The following is a 17,288-nucleotide window of genomic DNA, read 5'->3' on the forward strand; positions in this document are numbered from 1 at the left end:
ATGTTAAACAGTCCTACCTTGTGCCAATATTTTGTAGAACAGCCATTAGAAATTATTTGTAAACAGTTTCCTCAATCTATAATTTTATCATTATATGGATGATATCTTGCTGCGGATTTAGATGCAGATACCTTAGAAAAAAGGTTTGATGAAGTAAAGAGAATTTTTGCCTTGTAAGGGACTACAAATTGCTCCTGAAAAAACACAAAGAGGAGATTCTGTTAATTACCTAGGATATGATAGGTCTACAGAAAATTGGACCACAGGAAGTCCAAATCTGGAGAGACCAATTATAAACTCTTAAAAATTGTTGGGATATTAATTGGCTAACGCCCACAATTGGATTAACTATTTACTCAATCCTTCAGTCCTTAAAAGGTGATAAGGACTTAAATAGTCCAAGAAAATTGTCAGCTGAGGCTGACAGAGAATTGGCTGTGGTAGAAAATAAATTATAGGATGCACACGTGGATCACTTAGATCCAAAGCTTGACTGTGTTTTATTTATTTTGCCTTCTGCTCATTCTCCCACAGGAATTCTTACACAGAGAAGATACTATCTTATGGTGGATATTTTTATGATCCAAGACTAGGTAGAAAAGGTTTCTGAATGGATTCTAAACGGAAAAATGAGACTTCGTCAATTAGTAGGAATAGACCCAGCAGAAATTATAGTCCCTTTTACTAATGTTGAAATTACCTCATTATGGGCATAAAATAAACATTGGCAAAGGACTTGCAGTGTTATTTTTGGAGAAACTAACGACAAATTCCCCAAAATCAAGAAACTTCAGTTTATAAAAAGAACTAATTGGACTTTCCCTCATATAGGAAAAGAGACAGAAATTTCTGGAGCCCCTACATTCTATACCGATGCAAGTAAATCAGGAAGGTAGGTTATAAGTCAAGAAAAATAAGTTAAGTGGCTAAATTCAAAAATTAGCCACAGGGCCTGTAATCCTAGCACTCAGGAAGCAAAGGTGGGTGGATCTCTGAGTTCGAAGCCAGCCTGGTCTACAAAGTGAGTCCAGGACAGCCAGGGCTACACAGAAAAACCCTGTCTCAAAAAACAAAAACAAAACGTTCTTATGGTATTATGTGATCTCCCAGAATCTCTCAATATAGTTGCTGACTCACAATATGAGAAAGAGTTGTTTTGCATGTAGAAACTGCTGAAGTTATTTTGGATGATTCAGAATTAACTTTGCTACAATAAATAACAAGAAACTGAAAGCATCCATTGTATATAACACATGTCAGATCCCATATGGGCCCTCTAGTACAAGGTGATGATGAAAATTTTCAGCTATTAATAGGAAACGTACTAGAAACTTAAGAATTTCATAAGAAACACCATGTTAACAGCAAAGATTTGAAGAAAGATTTTTCTATTACTTGGCAACAAGGAAATGTCCTACTTGTTCTTTGTAAAACCAAACTCCATCACCTGCAGGAAGTAACCCAAAAGGTATACAAAGAAATGAAATCTGTCAAATGGGTGGGCTTCATTTTGTGGAATTTGAAAAATTAAAAGTATGTGCACCGTACTAGAGATACATATTAGAATTTCAATGGGCAAATGCTTTTAGCTCTGAAAAGGCTGATTCTGTAATTACACATTTATTAGAAGTTATTTCTATTATGGGGATACCTGTACAAATTAAGACTGACAGTGACCCAGCACATGTCTGCACAGCACTACAACAGAAGCTTATTCACATTGCAGCATAAAGCACATTACAGGTACACCACACAACCCTACAGGACAGGCACTTGTAGAATGACCTAATTGTACTTTAAAAGAGCTTGAAGCCCTTTGGGGGCCTTAATTGGATTGGAGAGATGGCTCAGTGGTAAGAGCATTGTCTGCTCTTCCAAAGGATTTGGGTTTAATTCCCAGCAACCACATGGCAGCTAACAACTGTCTGTAACTCTAGTTCTAAGGGATCTGATACCCTCACACCAATGCATATAAAATAAAATTAAATAAATTATTTTTTAAAAAGAAAGGGTCCTGCCTCTAAAGGCAGTAGCTGCAAAGAGGAGACACTAACATGGCTTTTTAAAAAGGAGAGAAAGAGACAATAAACAAAAAGGGGTAACGAAGACCCCAAGAGATAATGTTTTATACATAATGCTTTATTAAATTTAATTTTTTTGTTTTGGTTTGGTTTTTAGTTTTTCAAGACAGGGTTTCTCTGTGTAGCATTGGCTGTCCTAGACTCGCTTTACAGACCAGGCTGGTCTCTAACTCACAGCGATCTGCCTGCCTCTGCCTCCATAGTACTGGGATTAGAGGTGTGCACCACCACACCTGGCAACTTTAAATTTTAAAAATGCTAACGAGTAAAAAACAGCTGGTGAGAGACATTGGATTATGGAAAAAACTTGAAGATGCTTTAAGAACGGAAGGCAGGAAATGTTTACACTGGGGAAGAAGTTTTGCCTTTGTTTCCACAGGAGAAGAAAAGCTATGGATTCCTTCAACATTAATAAAGATTATATTTGACCAGGGAAGACCTCCTGAAAATCTTGGCTGCAGAAATGAAGGAAGAAATCTAGAACAACAACAAAACAAGTAACATGAATGCTGATCCTCTACTTGGATCCAGCTCTGCGGCTGGCTGAGGCATGAAATTGTCTCTGTATGGCCAGTAAATCTTGCTGGCTACAGAGTCCTCAGGACTCACCATGCCATTCCTCCATATGGCATGGATGGAGATTTATATGTTAGTTGGTTATGCAGTCCGACTGACTTATAAAGACAGGTGCCTTTCACCTGCTCAGAAAAAGAGCAGAGAATCGTCTTTGGCTGATTGGTGCACACTGAACATCCCGTACATGTGTTAATGCAGAAATGTGTATCACCTTTAAAGTTTAGATGTCTCCAGAGTAAAACAACCAGACACCAAGGAAGAGCAGGAGCCAGGTGATTGAGCCTCACCGACTGCCTCAATAGCCCTGCTCTACCCCATCACAGAGACTGGACAGCTAATACTACAGCTAGCTCTTAGGGTTTGGACATTATCCCAGATTTCTTAGGGACCCCCCAAAAAAGATACCATTGCCCCCAGACAGCAGGAAGCAATTTTAAGAGAATGATGCCCCATTCCCACAAGCTGGTCATTTGTCATCATTTAGGGGAAGCTTGGTGGTGGGGTGGGGGGAACAAAGTAAAGGAGGTTCAGGGATTTCTGTTTCTCTTTCCTCTATGCTTTTTTCCTTTCTACTGGAGGGGAGAAGAAATGAAAAGGAAAAAAGAAGGGTACAGGGATGGTAGGGGAAAAGGGTAGATTATTGAATTTACTTTTAAACTAAAGACGTCAACAAGACAAATATTTTACACTGGTATGGATTTTATATATTGATACAAAGTTAATATATTTTGGCTGAGTGTGGTGACGCACGTCTGTCATCCCAGCACTTGGATGACAGAGGCAGGCGGATCTCTGTGAGTTTGAGGGCAGCCTGGTCTACAAAGTGAGTACAAGACAGCCAAGGCTAACACAGACAGACCCTGTCTCAAAAAAAAAAAAAAAAAAAAAGATAATGAATACAAGAGTCAATGAAACTTGTGGTCTTGTTAGGTATTACTTTAAATACAGAAATAGGCTTTATTTAACTTCCTGTAGATGTTTTCAAAGTTAGATAGTAAATAGCTAGAAACAAGATTTGCCTATTCAGTATTACATAGATAGATAGTTGGTCTTCAAAAATCTCAGAGAAGTGGGGCGGTGGTGGCACACACCTTTAATCCCAGTACTTGGGAAGCAGAGGCAGGTGGATTTTTGTGAGTTCGAGGCCAGCCTGGGCTACAAAGTGAGTTCTAGGACAGCCGGAGCTGTTACATAGAGAAACCCTGTCTAGAAAAAACAAAACAAACAAACAGAGAAACAAAAAACTCTCAGAGATAGAGCTCTTTAAATGCCAGATTATGGCATTTAAAGATGTTTTTATTAATAAAAGGCTTTTTTTTTTTTTTTTTTTTTTTGACGAGACATGCTCCTGGCAGCAACCCCATTCTACTTCAAGAAGATCATGAGCATCGAAGAACCTCCTTATGGAGTTTGCTTCAAATGTGACAAGCTGTCATCAGGCAAAAAAACAAAAACAAAAACAAAAAGCTGCCCTTGCCTCAGCTGCAGACTGCATGCTGTCCAAACTGTGGTCAAACAGTATGCAAGGAAGTTGCCGCATGTGCAGAAGCAGTGACCAACTGACCATGACCTGAAACTCTAAAGCTATGAGCCAAACCAGTAGAATGCTAATGAGCACATACGCAGGGAGGAGGGAAAAGGGGTCAGCATCTGGGCTGAGGGTAGGGCTAGCAGGGTGTCCAGCATGTGAAGGCCCTGGGTTCCACCTCAAGGAAGGAGAGAGACAGAGAAGAAGAAAGGGGGGGGGGATGAGAAAAAATACAGTTTATCAGCAACTATAATAATAAATACTATGTAAGAATTACTAATGAGGGCTGGAGAGATGGCTCAGAGGTTAAGCGTCCTGACTTCAATTCCCAGCCACTACATGGTGGCTCACAACCATCTGTAATGAAATATGGTGCCCTCTTCTGGCATGCAGGTGTACATTCAGGCAAAACATTGTATACATAATAAATAAACAAATCTTTTTTTTAAAAAAGGATTACTAATGATTGAGATGTTGGTGAGCTTTACCCATAATCCTAGTTCTCAGGAGGTTGAGGCTGGAAACCCAGCAGTTCAAGGCCAGTGGGGCTACACAGTGACATCCCTGTGTGCCATTTAAAGTATTTCACTCAGCAGACCCAGAATACAGAACTAGGTATCATTGGCAGAAATTATGATTACCAAATGTGACAATACTTTACAAAATCCTCTCAAAGAACACATGGGGATACTTTATATTGATTTTTTAGTTTTGCTATGATGCTGAGTTTATTGAAAACTTTTTAAAGTATTGGTATCGTAAGAATTTAGAAGCCTGCTCAAAGACTTCCATAGGCAAACACTCAAGCAGTCTCAACACAAAATGATTAAATATAGTGAGGACTATAAACCACAGAAAAATAAGAACGTAAATGGATAAATAGATTATGAAGGGTAAGAGTCAAGTCTGCTTAGATCATCCTCTCGTTTATTCAGGAGGACACTGTCTATCCTTACAAAGCAAACGCTGTGGTGCTTGCTGCAGGATGAATGTCCTCTGGGGTCATTATGCTGAATGACGTGCCCTCTCACCAAAGCCCAAAGCATGTCAGTGGTACGGAGCGTCTGAACACACCTGGAATGTCACGGGGCTTTAGGATTGCTTCCTGGGGCCCTGGATGCATTCTTGCCAACAGGTGTCATATAATCCAAAGCATCTTCTGAGCTGGGGGTGGCTCAGTGATGGAGTGCATCTGCCACTGATGAGGCCTGGTGTGTGTGTGTTTTTCTTCTTTGCACTATGAGGCTAGCTCCTTTTCTAAATTCTCCTGAATTTCACTATTATTAATGCAATGGGGAAAAGTGACTTACATTTTAACTTCTTTGGGTGCTGCGAAGGCACTGGCAAGGTATCTGAGTTTTCTGATCCCTCTTGGGAGGCCCAGCCTTGCGGGTGAGGAGGAAAGATAAAGAAACAAGAGTTAAAAGCTAGATTCTCCTGTGTAGGAGAAAGTAAACATTTGACTGACCAAGCCATTTCCCTAGTCTGTGCCTTTTAATTGGAGAGTAAAGACCATTTACATTTAAGGATATTGAGAGGGGTCTGCAAATTTCTATACTGGAGTTTTCCTGGTTTGCCAAATTCCTTCCTTACCCTGTCTGTTCTAAGGTTTATTGCCTTACCATGCTAGGCATGATGGACTAATATTACTTTTTCTTTTAGGATAGTCAACAAATCCTCAATAATTGTTTAATGCCCTCACGCATGCCTTTGGTTTGCCTTTAAATACATGAACAGAAGGGTTTTTACTATAACAGACAACCCATTGACTGCTGTTGGGTGCCATGAGAATTTTTCAGAAAACATAATGAGATACAGGGATATGAGGGAAGCAACACTAAGATTACAGATATGAAAACAGGAAGCAAAGCACTGAGGTCTCAGGAGACATGTACACCACCACCTTCATGTGCAACAGAGTAAGTAAAACGACTGGATTGGGAGTCCGATGCTCAGACTCATGTCTGAGTTTATGAAGACAGAACATCAGGAACTAAAAAAAGCAATAGGTGCTGGGTGGTGGTGGTGCACCCCCTTAATCCCAGCACTCTTAACAATGCAGAGGCAGGAGGATCTCTGTGAGTTCGAGGCCAGTCTGATCTATGGAATGAGTTCCAGGACAAATACACAGAGAAATCCTGTCTCTCAAAAAACAAAAAAACAAACAAACAAAAAAACCAAAAGGGGGGTGGGAGTACCCAACACTGTAGTAGAAAACAGTATTTTGAAGTAGGGCTGGTGATAAGAAAGCAGATGCAGGTGCAAGCAGATTTTTATCCTGCATTGCTTTTTGTTTGTTGAAGGGTTTCTCTGTGTAACAGCTATGGCTGTCCTAGACTTGCTTTGTAGATCAGGCTGGCCTCAAACTCACAGAGATTCACCTGCCTCTGCCTCCTGAGAGCTGGGATTAAAAAGGTATGTGCCACCGCACCCAGCTATTATTTTTTTTAAGATTTATTTATTATTTCCACATGTGTGCCTGCATGTACACCAAAAGAGGGCACCAGGTCTCATTATAGATGGCTGTGAGCCACCATGTGGTTGCTGGGAATTGAACTCAGGACCTCTGGAAGAGCAGATACAGCTCTTGACCTCTGAGCCGTCTCTCCACCCGAGAGGTCGAAAGCCTGTTGGACTCTCTTGCAGCACACAGGGAACTACATGTTAAGTTCTGAGTGCAACCGGAATAGGCTCAGTGTCATAACCAGCACAGAGTCAGGAAAAACACGAGTCCTAAGGTGCAGCCCTGGACACAGGATGGTGAGGTGGCCCTTCTCTAGGATAGCCCTGTGGCCCCAGCGTGCTCTAGTGTCCTCCACTCCTGCTGGCTTGTTTTCTGTTTCTGGCTAATTCTGAACCCATGTGAAAAACGACACCAAATTTTGCTTGGGGTGGTGGTAGCACCGCCTGACCCAGGAGTGGTTTAGTAGATCAAATGTAGTAAGGCAGGCACCCAAACAGTCAGTGGGGAACACGTGGGCTTGGTGAGGTAGCAAGGAGACAGTCAGCTTTACTGACAACTGCAGTGCAGTTAGATTTGGTATTTTCTCAGTTGGTGGTTGTAGCTGCAGATTGTATGAAGCAGTGTTAATGTTAAAGTCTCTTTCCCTGGATTCTAGTGTCCCACAGTAGATTTGCTTAGCAAACAAAGCACACGTCCAAATGTCTCATCGACACTTACTACTGAACGCTCCATCAGCATGAAGACCAAGGTCAAAGAGCTGTGAAGGGAGGAATTGGGAGGAGAGAGTGAGAGGCCGGGGTCCCACTGACGGCTCCTGGGATGTGAGGCCAGCACTGGGGCTCCCACAGGCCGGCTGGCATTCCTGGGTTAATTCACCAGCACTTGAAGAAGTGGGGCTCAGGAGGCTGTTCAGAAATGAGAATTCCTTCTCAAAATCATCTCTTTCCAGCGAGTCTCTAGGCAGAGCTCTTGCAGCTAGCAGGTGAGAACAGAAACAGCAAAGGTTTTATTTCCTTTTGTAGAAATAAAAGCAGGGCATAGAAAAACGATTTTTCCTTTATGGCACTAACATAATTTTTTAAAACAACAATATTGATTAGAAGTCTATAACTATTTGTAGTAAGGATTTAGAGCAAAATGGCCATTTAGCATTTTAATAAACAGTTATGAATGCCTACGTAGTAATAATTTACTGCCCATGTGAGACTCGGGGACACCGGAGGAAGACACAGGCCTTCGAGGTAAGGAGCTGCAGACAGGGAAGTGAAGACACGGCAGACAGACAGCAAGGCCATGCTCTAACCGGCAGCACGGTCTTTCCATGCGTGCTGAAAATCCATAGACACCATGGAAACTCACGTTGATACTCGTACACATAAAGCTGAGGAGTTCATGAAGTCGGTGGTAAAAAAAATGTGCTTTGATTACAATGTAAAAAATTAAAGCTGGGTGTGGTGGCGCACGCCTTTAATCCCAGCACTTGGGAGGCAGAGGCAGGCGGATCTCTGAGTTCAAGGCCAGCCTGGTCTACAAAGCGAGTCCAGGACAGCCAGGGCTGTTACACAGAGAAACCCTGTCTCGAAAAACCAAAAATTAAAAGGATGCAGAAGCCTGGTGGTGGTGACGCAGGCTGTGATCCCAGCACTCGGAGGCAGAGGCAGACAGATCTCTGTGAGTTCCAGGACACCCAGGGCTACACAGAGAAATGTTATTTCAGAAAAACAATAAAAACACAAAGCCAGAAAATAAGGCTCTTGCTGATAAAGTTTAAAACCTTCAGTGAAATGATTTTAGCTAAAAGGAGAATAGACTGATAAAAATATTTCATGAAGGCCGGGCATGGTGGTGCACGCCTTTAATCCCAACACTCAGGAGGCAGGGCAGGTGGACTGCTGTGAGTTCGAGGCCAGCCTGGTCTACAAAGTGAGTCCAGGACAGCCAAGGCTACACAGAGAAACCCTGTCTCGAAAAACTAAAAAAAGAAAAAAATTCATGCTCCATGGGATAATTAAATACCAAGGATAAAGCTGTGGTCCATACACACTACTTTATCAGTAAAAGTAACAATCTTCACAGTGCCTGCACTCCAGTAAAACTAGTAAAAGTCTCAAGACCATTCAGGATATGAAAACAAAAACAAAATGTACTTCAAAGTTCCAGAACTCAGGAAGAACTGAGAAGAGCCCTCTGCCACCATAACCATTACATCCTGGAATACTTTTAGGGGCTACCTTCCCAGGAGGGCAGGACGCCAGCACTGCACAGTATGCCCTTTACCTAAGGCTGCTGCACTCTATGACTGCAGTTGAGCAGAGGTTCCCTTTGCCCATCCAGACCCTGCTTAGCAGATGGACACTGCACTGCCCAGGTGAGGTGGGCTGGCATAGAAGCAAGTATGGAGATGTGAGGAAAAGGAGCTACTCACTCTGGAGTTTGGTTGAAGCTCACACCACAAGAAGCAGAAAACCTTTGCTCAACCCTAGTGGCTGCAGGCTTTACCGACTATAATTATAGCCAGGACACAGCCTCCCTATAATCGCACTTGTCAGAAACAGGTTTCTTAGCTGTTGGAGATGCTACTTGAGAACCAGCAAAGTGGCATGTAAAACTAAGACACCTAACTGTGACTCTCTTGAAAAGCTCATGTCCGTGCCTGGGTGCTTGGGTCTGTCTCTTACTTTTTCTCAGCACCACACTACTGCATGAATGTTTAAAATCTTTGTTTAAAAAAAATAAAATAAATTTTAAAAAAAGGCCTGGCATGGTGGCGCACACCTTTAATCCCAGCACTTGGGAAGCAGAGGCAGGTCAATGGATCGCTGTGAATTCGAGGCCAGCCTGGTCTACAAAGCAAGTCCAGGACAGCCAAAGCTACACAGAGAAACCCTGCCTCAAAAAACCAAAACCAGGAGGCTGGAGAGATGGCTCAGTGGTTAAGAGCGCTGCCTGCTCTTCCAAAGGTCTTGAGTTCAATGCCCAGCAACCACATGGTGGCTCACAACCATCTATAATGAGATCTGGCCTACAGGTGTACATGCAGGAAGAACACTCAATACATAACAATAAATATTTTTTAAAAACCAAAACCAGGCCTCACATTTGACCATGTCCCCTGGAGGGGGAGACCTGGTGGCACTCAGAGGAAGGACAGCAGGTTACCGAGAAGAGACTTGATACCCTATGAGCATATATGGGGGAGATAATCCCCCTCAGGAACAGTCATAGGGGAGGGGAATAAGGGGGAGGGAGGGAAGAATGGGAGGACACAAGGGATGGGATAACCATTGAGATGTAACAAGAATAAGTTAATAATAAAAAATAAACCAAAACCAGAATAAATAAAGACTTCATAAACTGCAACTCTTCTTTGAAGGGCCACACACTTGCTCTCTGGAAGCTTGCATTTTCAGCACCTTCTGGTTTGTGCTTGTCTATGTTCAAGTACATGTGTACAGGGTGTGCACACCCATGTGGAAGCTGGAGACTGATGTCGGGTGTCTTCCCCAGCATCTCTCTGCACCTACCTTATTTTTTGAGACAAGATAGCTCACTAAACCTGAAGCTTGCTGACTGGCTAGGTTAGCTGGCCACCAACCCAGGGAGCTTCCTGTTTGCTTTCTGAAACTGGGAATTACAACTACAGTTAAGGGCTGCCTTACCCGGCCCTGTTTGTTGGTTGGTTGGTTTCGTTTCGTTTCGTTTTGAGACAGGGTCTCACTATTATGTAGCTCTGGCTACTCTGAAAACTCTCTATGTAGACCAGGCTGACCTTGAACTCAGAGATCCATCTGCCTCTGTCTCCGAGTGCTGGGATTAAAGGCGAGTGCCACTACGCCCAGCTAGCCAGCTTGTTTGTTTGTTTTTGAGACAGGGTTTCTCTGTGTAGCCTTGGCTGGTCTCCAATTTACACCAATCTGCCTGCCTCTAGGATTAGAGGTAAGCGTCACCATGCCAGCTTTTTATTTTTAACCGAGGTTATTTATTTATTGGGGTGTGTGGGTATGTGTGTGTGTGTGTGTGTGTGTGTGTGTGTGTGGTATGTATGGGGTGTGTATGTGTGTGTGGGGTTGGCGGGTGTATGTACGGGGGGTGCATGTGTGTGCATGCGCAGAAGTGTGCACACACTCGCACACATGGGTATTAAGGAGCCAAACTCAGGTCCTCATGGTTGTGCAGTTATATTGATGGAGCCATCTACCCAGTCCCTGTCTTGTTTTTTAATAACAACGGACTTTGGAGCGCATTCCTCCAATAGAGCCCAAGTGTGACTGGTTTGGTCCGTGGAACGGTTTGTACTGTGGCATTACTGAAGTCAGGGGAGCGATCAGCTGGGAGTGAGGAGAGCTGGCTAGTCTGGTGTGATCAGGGAAAGGTCAAAGCTCTGATAAAGCTGCCACCACCATGGAGTGTTTGAGTCCTGTAAGGCATCCTACCCTCAGGTGGGGAGAGGAGAAGATGACGGCTAGACCCCATTAAAATAATTCTACACTAAAAACCAAGTAGTTAGGCCGGGCGCAGTGGCGCACACCTTTAATCCCAGCACTGGGAGGCAGAGGCAGGTGGATCTGTGAATTCAAGGCCAGCCTGGTCTACAAAGCAAGTCCAGGACAGCCAAGATAACAGAGAGAAACCCTGTCTCAAAAAACCCAAACCCAAACCAAACAAAACCAAGCTGTTAGTAGGTGGGACCAGCACCCAAAGTTACTAAGGCACATTTACAATATCCAGTTTTCAGCGAATGCTGTGAGGCATACACTGGCAAGAAGGCAGTGTGACACTAGAAGCCTTGCGTGACACTAAGTGCCATATTTAATGCTCAAACTTTCAGTCACTTAGCTATTCAGAGAACTAAAGGAATCTATGGTAAGAAAATAGGCAGAGATTGGATGCAAGATGGTGGCCTAACTGACGGGATGAAGGAGTGTTCTCCTCCCACAGAGACACCAAGTCTTGCACTCTTTACCTTTCCAAGGGCTAAGGAAGCTAGGGTAAGCCTGCAGTCCCTGCGTGTAGAATAGCAAGAATACACTGAGGAAACCAGGAAGGCATCTCTTGCCTCAGCCCTCCCCAACTCAGAGCGGCACAGTGGGGAGGAAGACCCCCGCCTGTAGGAGGGAACACATTAGGGCAAGCCTTAGCTTAGCTAGGCTCACTAGGTAAAACCCAGACAGGGCCCCGCAGCCTCTACCCTCACACCACCAACTGATGCTCTAGCCCTTAGCCAGATGCCAAGTAACTGTCCACCAGCCCCTCCCACCCAGACGTAAATTCTGTGGCTAGAGCAGGAAGGAGATCCCAGGGCTTGACCTGAGGGCTCAGTCAGCACGAGCCCCACCAGTAGGCAGACCTGAGGACTGTAACCTCTAGGTCAGTTCTCGAGACGTCGCTTCCTGATCCACAGGGGCGTCATCGGGTGAACACCCCACTCTGGTAGGCTGCATTGCTGTGAGCACAGGCTCCACACTGCACAGGACTCTGGCTGTGAGACCCCAGAGGTAGAAGTTATCTTAGTTCTCCCAGCGTTCCCAACTGGAATAGGTAAGAAGCAATGCTGTTTGGGATTTGTTTGCTGCTGGGCAAAACCAGACACTGGGGCAGCCCTGATGGTCCCTGTCCCCAGGCCTGGGCTCATATGATCAGACTTACATTTCTCCTGGCATCAATGAGTCCTTTGCAGTAGTCTTGACAGTGAGTTCACCAGCAGCAACAGTCATTTAGGTCCTACCCTGCTCTTCCCCTCTGTGCTGGTCTTAGGCTATAGGATCCAACTATGGCCGAGCACTGCAGTGTTGGTCACCTGAAGTCGTCTACACACACACACACACACACACACACACACACACACACACACACACACACACACACACACACCACCAGCCATCCCAACAGAAGAGTTCAACTGTCTGCTTCGGGACAACAAGAAAAGTAGATGCCCACTTACTGCATAAGAGCCGGGGTGGTGGCGGCTTACGCCTTTAATCCCAGCACTTGGGAGGCAGAGGCAGATGGATCTCTGTGAGTTTGAGGCCAGCCTGGTCTACAGAGTGAGTCCAGGACAGTCAAGGCTACACAGAGAAACCCTGTCTCGAAAAACCAAAAAAAAAAAAAAAAAAAAAAAAAAAAAAAAAAAAAAAAAAAAAAAAAGCCGGGGCTGGTGCCTCCATGTGACATCCCTAGTAAGAGAGGACACCATACTGTCTGGCTACAGGCCAGTGACAGTGGGTGGAGTGTCTGGGCCCATCCAGGCCCAGGGAAGGCTTACAAGAATCAAGTCCTTATACACACCTCCAGTTATTTCTAAATAACACATTGGCTATGGATTGAACAAACATGGGCTGGGGAAGATGCCCTTTTTAAAATTATTGAGACAAGGTCTCATACTGTAGCTCAGGATAGCCTTGAACTGGTGGCAATCCTCCTGTCTCAGCCTTTCAAGTGCTGAGATTTCAGCTGTAAGTCACCATGTCCTTTCATGGTGCTCTTGAGTTCTGAGGGCCATCTTAAAGAAAAATGAAGGCAAACTTGGGTGTAGGGCGCCATCTAGTGCTAAGCCAGTGGAAGTGTCCACAGGCAGAGACTACAAACTACTTCCTGGAAAGGCAGCGACAAAGGCTTTCAATGTGAAAACACAGTCTATGGATAGGAAGGAAAATATCTCAGAGGAAGGAGAAAATAAGAGAACTGGGGGGGGGGGGACGACAAGAAGTGTAGTACAGTATTAAAGAGTAAACATCTAGTCATTACACTTCAAGAGGGACTTGAGAAGGTCAAATAACTGAAGACTTCCCAAACCTAGAGGAGTCTATCAAAAAACAGGAAGTCAAAAGTTGCCAGCCACTCTCATGAAAGAGTAAGATATGCAGTAAGCTCTCCAGTGTTAAAGCAAACATACATAAACCTGTCCAATTCTGCTTGGGCCAGAATATGCTGTAGAACGTTTACAGGTCAAGAGACAGTGGCTTGAGGTGTTAACGGTGTCTAAGGAAACTGATAGCCAAGAGTAGCCCAGAAAAGCTGTCCTTGGCTGTCCTAGAACTCACTCTGTAGATCAGGCTGGCCTTGAACTCACAGAGATCCGCCTGCCTCTGCCTCCCAAATGCTGGCATTTAAAGGTGTGTGCCTGGTGACAACAAGAAACTTTGCTCAACCATGTTCATAGCAGCCTTATTCATAATAGCCAGAACATAGAAACAGCCTAAGTGTCCATCAGTAGAAGAATGGATAAAGAAACTGTGGTACATATACACTATGGAATACTACTCAGCTATTAAAAACAAGGAATTCCTGAAATTTGTGGATAAATGGATTGAGCTAGAAATTATCATAATGAGTGAGTTAACCCAGACGCAGAAAGTGGTATATACTCACTTATATCTGCATACTAGCCCAAGGGGCATGTCCCACGAAAGTCTTCACTTACCAGGAAACTGGGACAGAGGGGAGGACATCCTATTGGGACTCTAGATGAGAGAAGCATGGGAGAATAGCAAAGTAGAAGGATCCAGAGGGTCCTAGAAACCTACAAGTAGAACATTATGATAGGCAGATTTGGGCCCAGGGGTCCCACTCAAATTAAGGCACCAGCCAAGGACAATACAGGTGGTAAACTTTAAACCCCTACCCAGAGCTAGCTAATGGTCGGAACATTCTCCACAGTTGAGTGGAGAGTGGGATATGACTTTCTCATGTACTCTGGTGCCTCACATTTGACCATGTCCCCTGTCAGAGGAAGGACAGCAGGTTACCAAGAAAAGACTTGATACCCTATGAGCATATACATGGGGAGGAGGTCCCCCTCAGGAACAGTCATAGGGGAGGGGAATAAGAGAAAATGGGAGGGAGGGAAGAATGGGAAGATACAAGGGATGGGATAACCATTGAGATGTAACAAGAATAAATTAATTAAAAAAAAGAAAATAAAGGAAACAGTGAGGACAAAAAAAAAAATTTAAAGAAATAAAGGTGTGTGCCTGGTGAAAAGCTGTCTTTTAAAAACAAAGAAGTAGAGCCAGGCGTGGTGGCCCACACCTGTAATCCCAACATTAGGAGGCAGAAGCAGGTAGATCTCTGTGAGTTCCAGGCCAGCCTGGTCTACAAAGCAAGTCCAGGACAGCCAGGACTACAAGAGAAATGCTTGTCTCAAAAAGAAAAGAAAAGAAAAGAAAAAAAAAAAAAAAAAACACACACACCACACAAAAAACAAAAAAGGAAAGATAAAAACTGGGGGAATTTCTCTCCACTAGGACTGTCCTACAGCAGTTAGGAAGCAGAGGTAGGCGGATCTCTGAGTTTGAGACCAGCCTGGTCTACAGAGTTGAGTTCCAGTACAGCCCAGGTCAACATCAGCTGGATTTTGGGTTGGCACTCTGTGGCTCCTGGAATCAGCTTCTTTGCCTCTAGAAGAATTCTTTCATGTTCCTCAGTGGTGAGGAGAACCTGTAAAAGCTGCTAGCAATCATCCCACATGGGTAAATGAGTAAACAGAATAGTTTCTAAAGGATTCTCTGAGAAGTGGGGGATTCTGAATTTTCCAATTATACAGATCTGAGGAGGAAGATGGCCAACACTGGTGTGGCTGATTGCCATTTCCTGCTATGGGTCCTGCCGCTCGGAGGGGCAGCACAGTAGGATCTGCTTCAGGGGTGGCCCCTCTTCGGCTTCTGCTACCCTGAGCAGGTCCTTCAGCCAGGAAAGGAGGAGGCGGCAGAGAGGGAATGGGCTGAGATTTGAGGGGGGGGAGGAGGAGGAGACAGAATAGGGAGCTTGTAGGGGGGTAGGGGAAAGAGAGGTTCTTCTTCTGCTCCCCTGAAGTACCGAGTAATCGGCTAATTGGGATCCTCCTGATCCAGCCTTAGTTTGAGTAGCCAATATCTGAGGGGGAGAGGTGGACGGCGGATTTGCTATTGTCTCCTTGGTACCTGGTCTGTGGCTCCGGTCTAGGGGGAAGAAAAGGCTTTACCCAAATGGGTGGGTGTGTTACCGGTCCTTTTCATACCAAAATATAGGGTACCTGGTCTGGGTGACCATGCGCCCTATGAAATACCTTCTCTTTTACTGCTTCAATAGTAGGCAGGTGAAATGTGCCTTCCAGAGGCCACCCAACACTGAGGGAGGGCCATTCAGAGGCACACAGGAAGTTGTCATCTTTTCTTTCTTAATGTCTACTGACAGATCGTGTGCCCTAGTTCTCACTTCCTTAAAACAAGTCAAGACTAGGTCCAGGGGGATCGAGGTCGTCTGTCCCATCCTTCAGTCCATCAAAGTCTCAGTCAACACTACACAGAAAATAGTCGTCAGGGGCTGGAGAGATGGCTTTAGCGGTTAAGAGCACTGGCTACTCTTCCAGAGGTCCTGAGTTCAATTCCCAGCAACCACATGGTGGCTCAAAAACCATCTATAATGAGATCTGATACCCTCTTCCAGCAGGCAGGCACACATGCAGGCAGAACATTGTATATGTAGTAAATAAATTGTTTAAAAAAAAAAAACAACTTAAAAAATAGTCGTCAGACACATAAACACATACAAACACTGTCAGCTTGCCTATTTGACAGGAAACGAGTACCAGTTCGGCCACCCAGGAGAGCGTTCAGTAGCCAGATCTGGTGTGAGGCTTTAAGTTCTTCTGGTGGGGACTGGAGTGCCCCCATAAGGCTCTAAGGCCTCCCTGACAGGAGTAAGAGACTCCCTCCTAATGGAAACCGAAGTTGTCCACCCCCCCACCCCCTACTCCACCCCCTGCCCCATGAGACTCTAAAGTCTCCCTGACGGAAGTCAGAGACTCCCTCCTGATGGGGACCTGGACCGTCTTCACAGGTTTCCGCAGCCGTGACTATACAGCGCGTCTGCTAAGTCACTCCTGGCTGCCACAGATACAGGCGTCCCACCTGGGAACACAGAAACACAGAGCCGAGGCACAGACACGCATAGACAGTACACTTAACATGGTAACACGGACACTTACCGGCCGGTCTAGAACCCTTGGCTCAGAGTCCTGGAGGCCTGGGGGGGATCCCGGACGAGCCCCCAAATGTTATACCAAGATCGCTCAGTGTAATACTGAGCTTACCCAGATCAGGAGACTCCCAAAAAGACCACCAGGACTCGATACTGATGTAACATATACAGGGTCCTGTATTACGGGCTCAGAGCTTCGGATCACAGTCCTTCCTGATGCAGCAGGATAGGAGAGTGACCCCGAGCTTCAAGGGCAGTGGGCTTATAAGGGGAAGTGGGGGTGTGGGTCCCAGGAATGTTGATGTTTGGGCAGGTTGGGTGGAGACTGAGTGTGGTGGGGAAGTCGTTTTATCTCTGAGGAACCTTGGGAGCTAATTGTATGTAATCACTCCAGTGGAGTTTCTGCGGACTGCTGGCAGGTGTCGTTCCCAGAAAGCAGGGAGAAGGGTCACTTAGGGGACAAGTTTTTATACAGACCATCATTAATTGCAGACTACACCTTACATATGAAATATGGCATTAATTTTGCCCTTACAAAAGCACACTGAAGAAGCACCCAACCACTTAGGGAAACTGTAAGATGAGAAGAAATTATAAAGTTTTGTTTGGTTTTGTTTTTTGAGACAGGGTTTCTCTGTGTATCCTTAACTATGCTGGACTCACTTTATAGACCAGGCTGGCC

At 44.8% G+C, this 17,288-nt stretch overlaps 1 protein-coding gene across 1 annotated transcript in view; it reads right to left on the reverse strand.

Annotated features, from left to right (window-relative positions):
• The window catches only part of Ica1l (islet cell autoantigen 1 like), a 78,941-nt gene that overhangs the window by 9,891 nt on the left and 51,762 nt on the right, over window positions 1–17,288 (reverse strand). Inside the window, 1 exon segment of the mRNA XM_051153876.1 lies at window positions 5,496–5,570. Within this exon segment, the coding sequence (XP_051009833.1) occupies window positions 5,496–5,570 (75 nt within the window).

The sequence above is a fragment of the Acomys russatus genome, chromosome 12 (genome assembly GCF_903995435.1).
Source record: "Acomys russatus chromosome 12, mAcoRus1.1, whole genome shotgun sequence".
In the NCBI taxonomy this organism is placed as follows: Eukaryota; Metazoa; Chordata; class Mammalia; order Rodentia; family Muridae; genus Acomys; species Acomys russatus.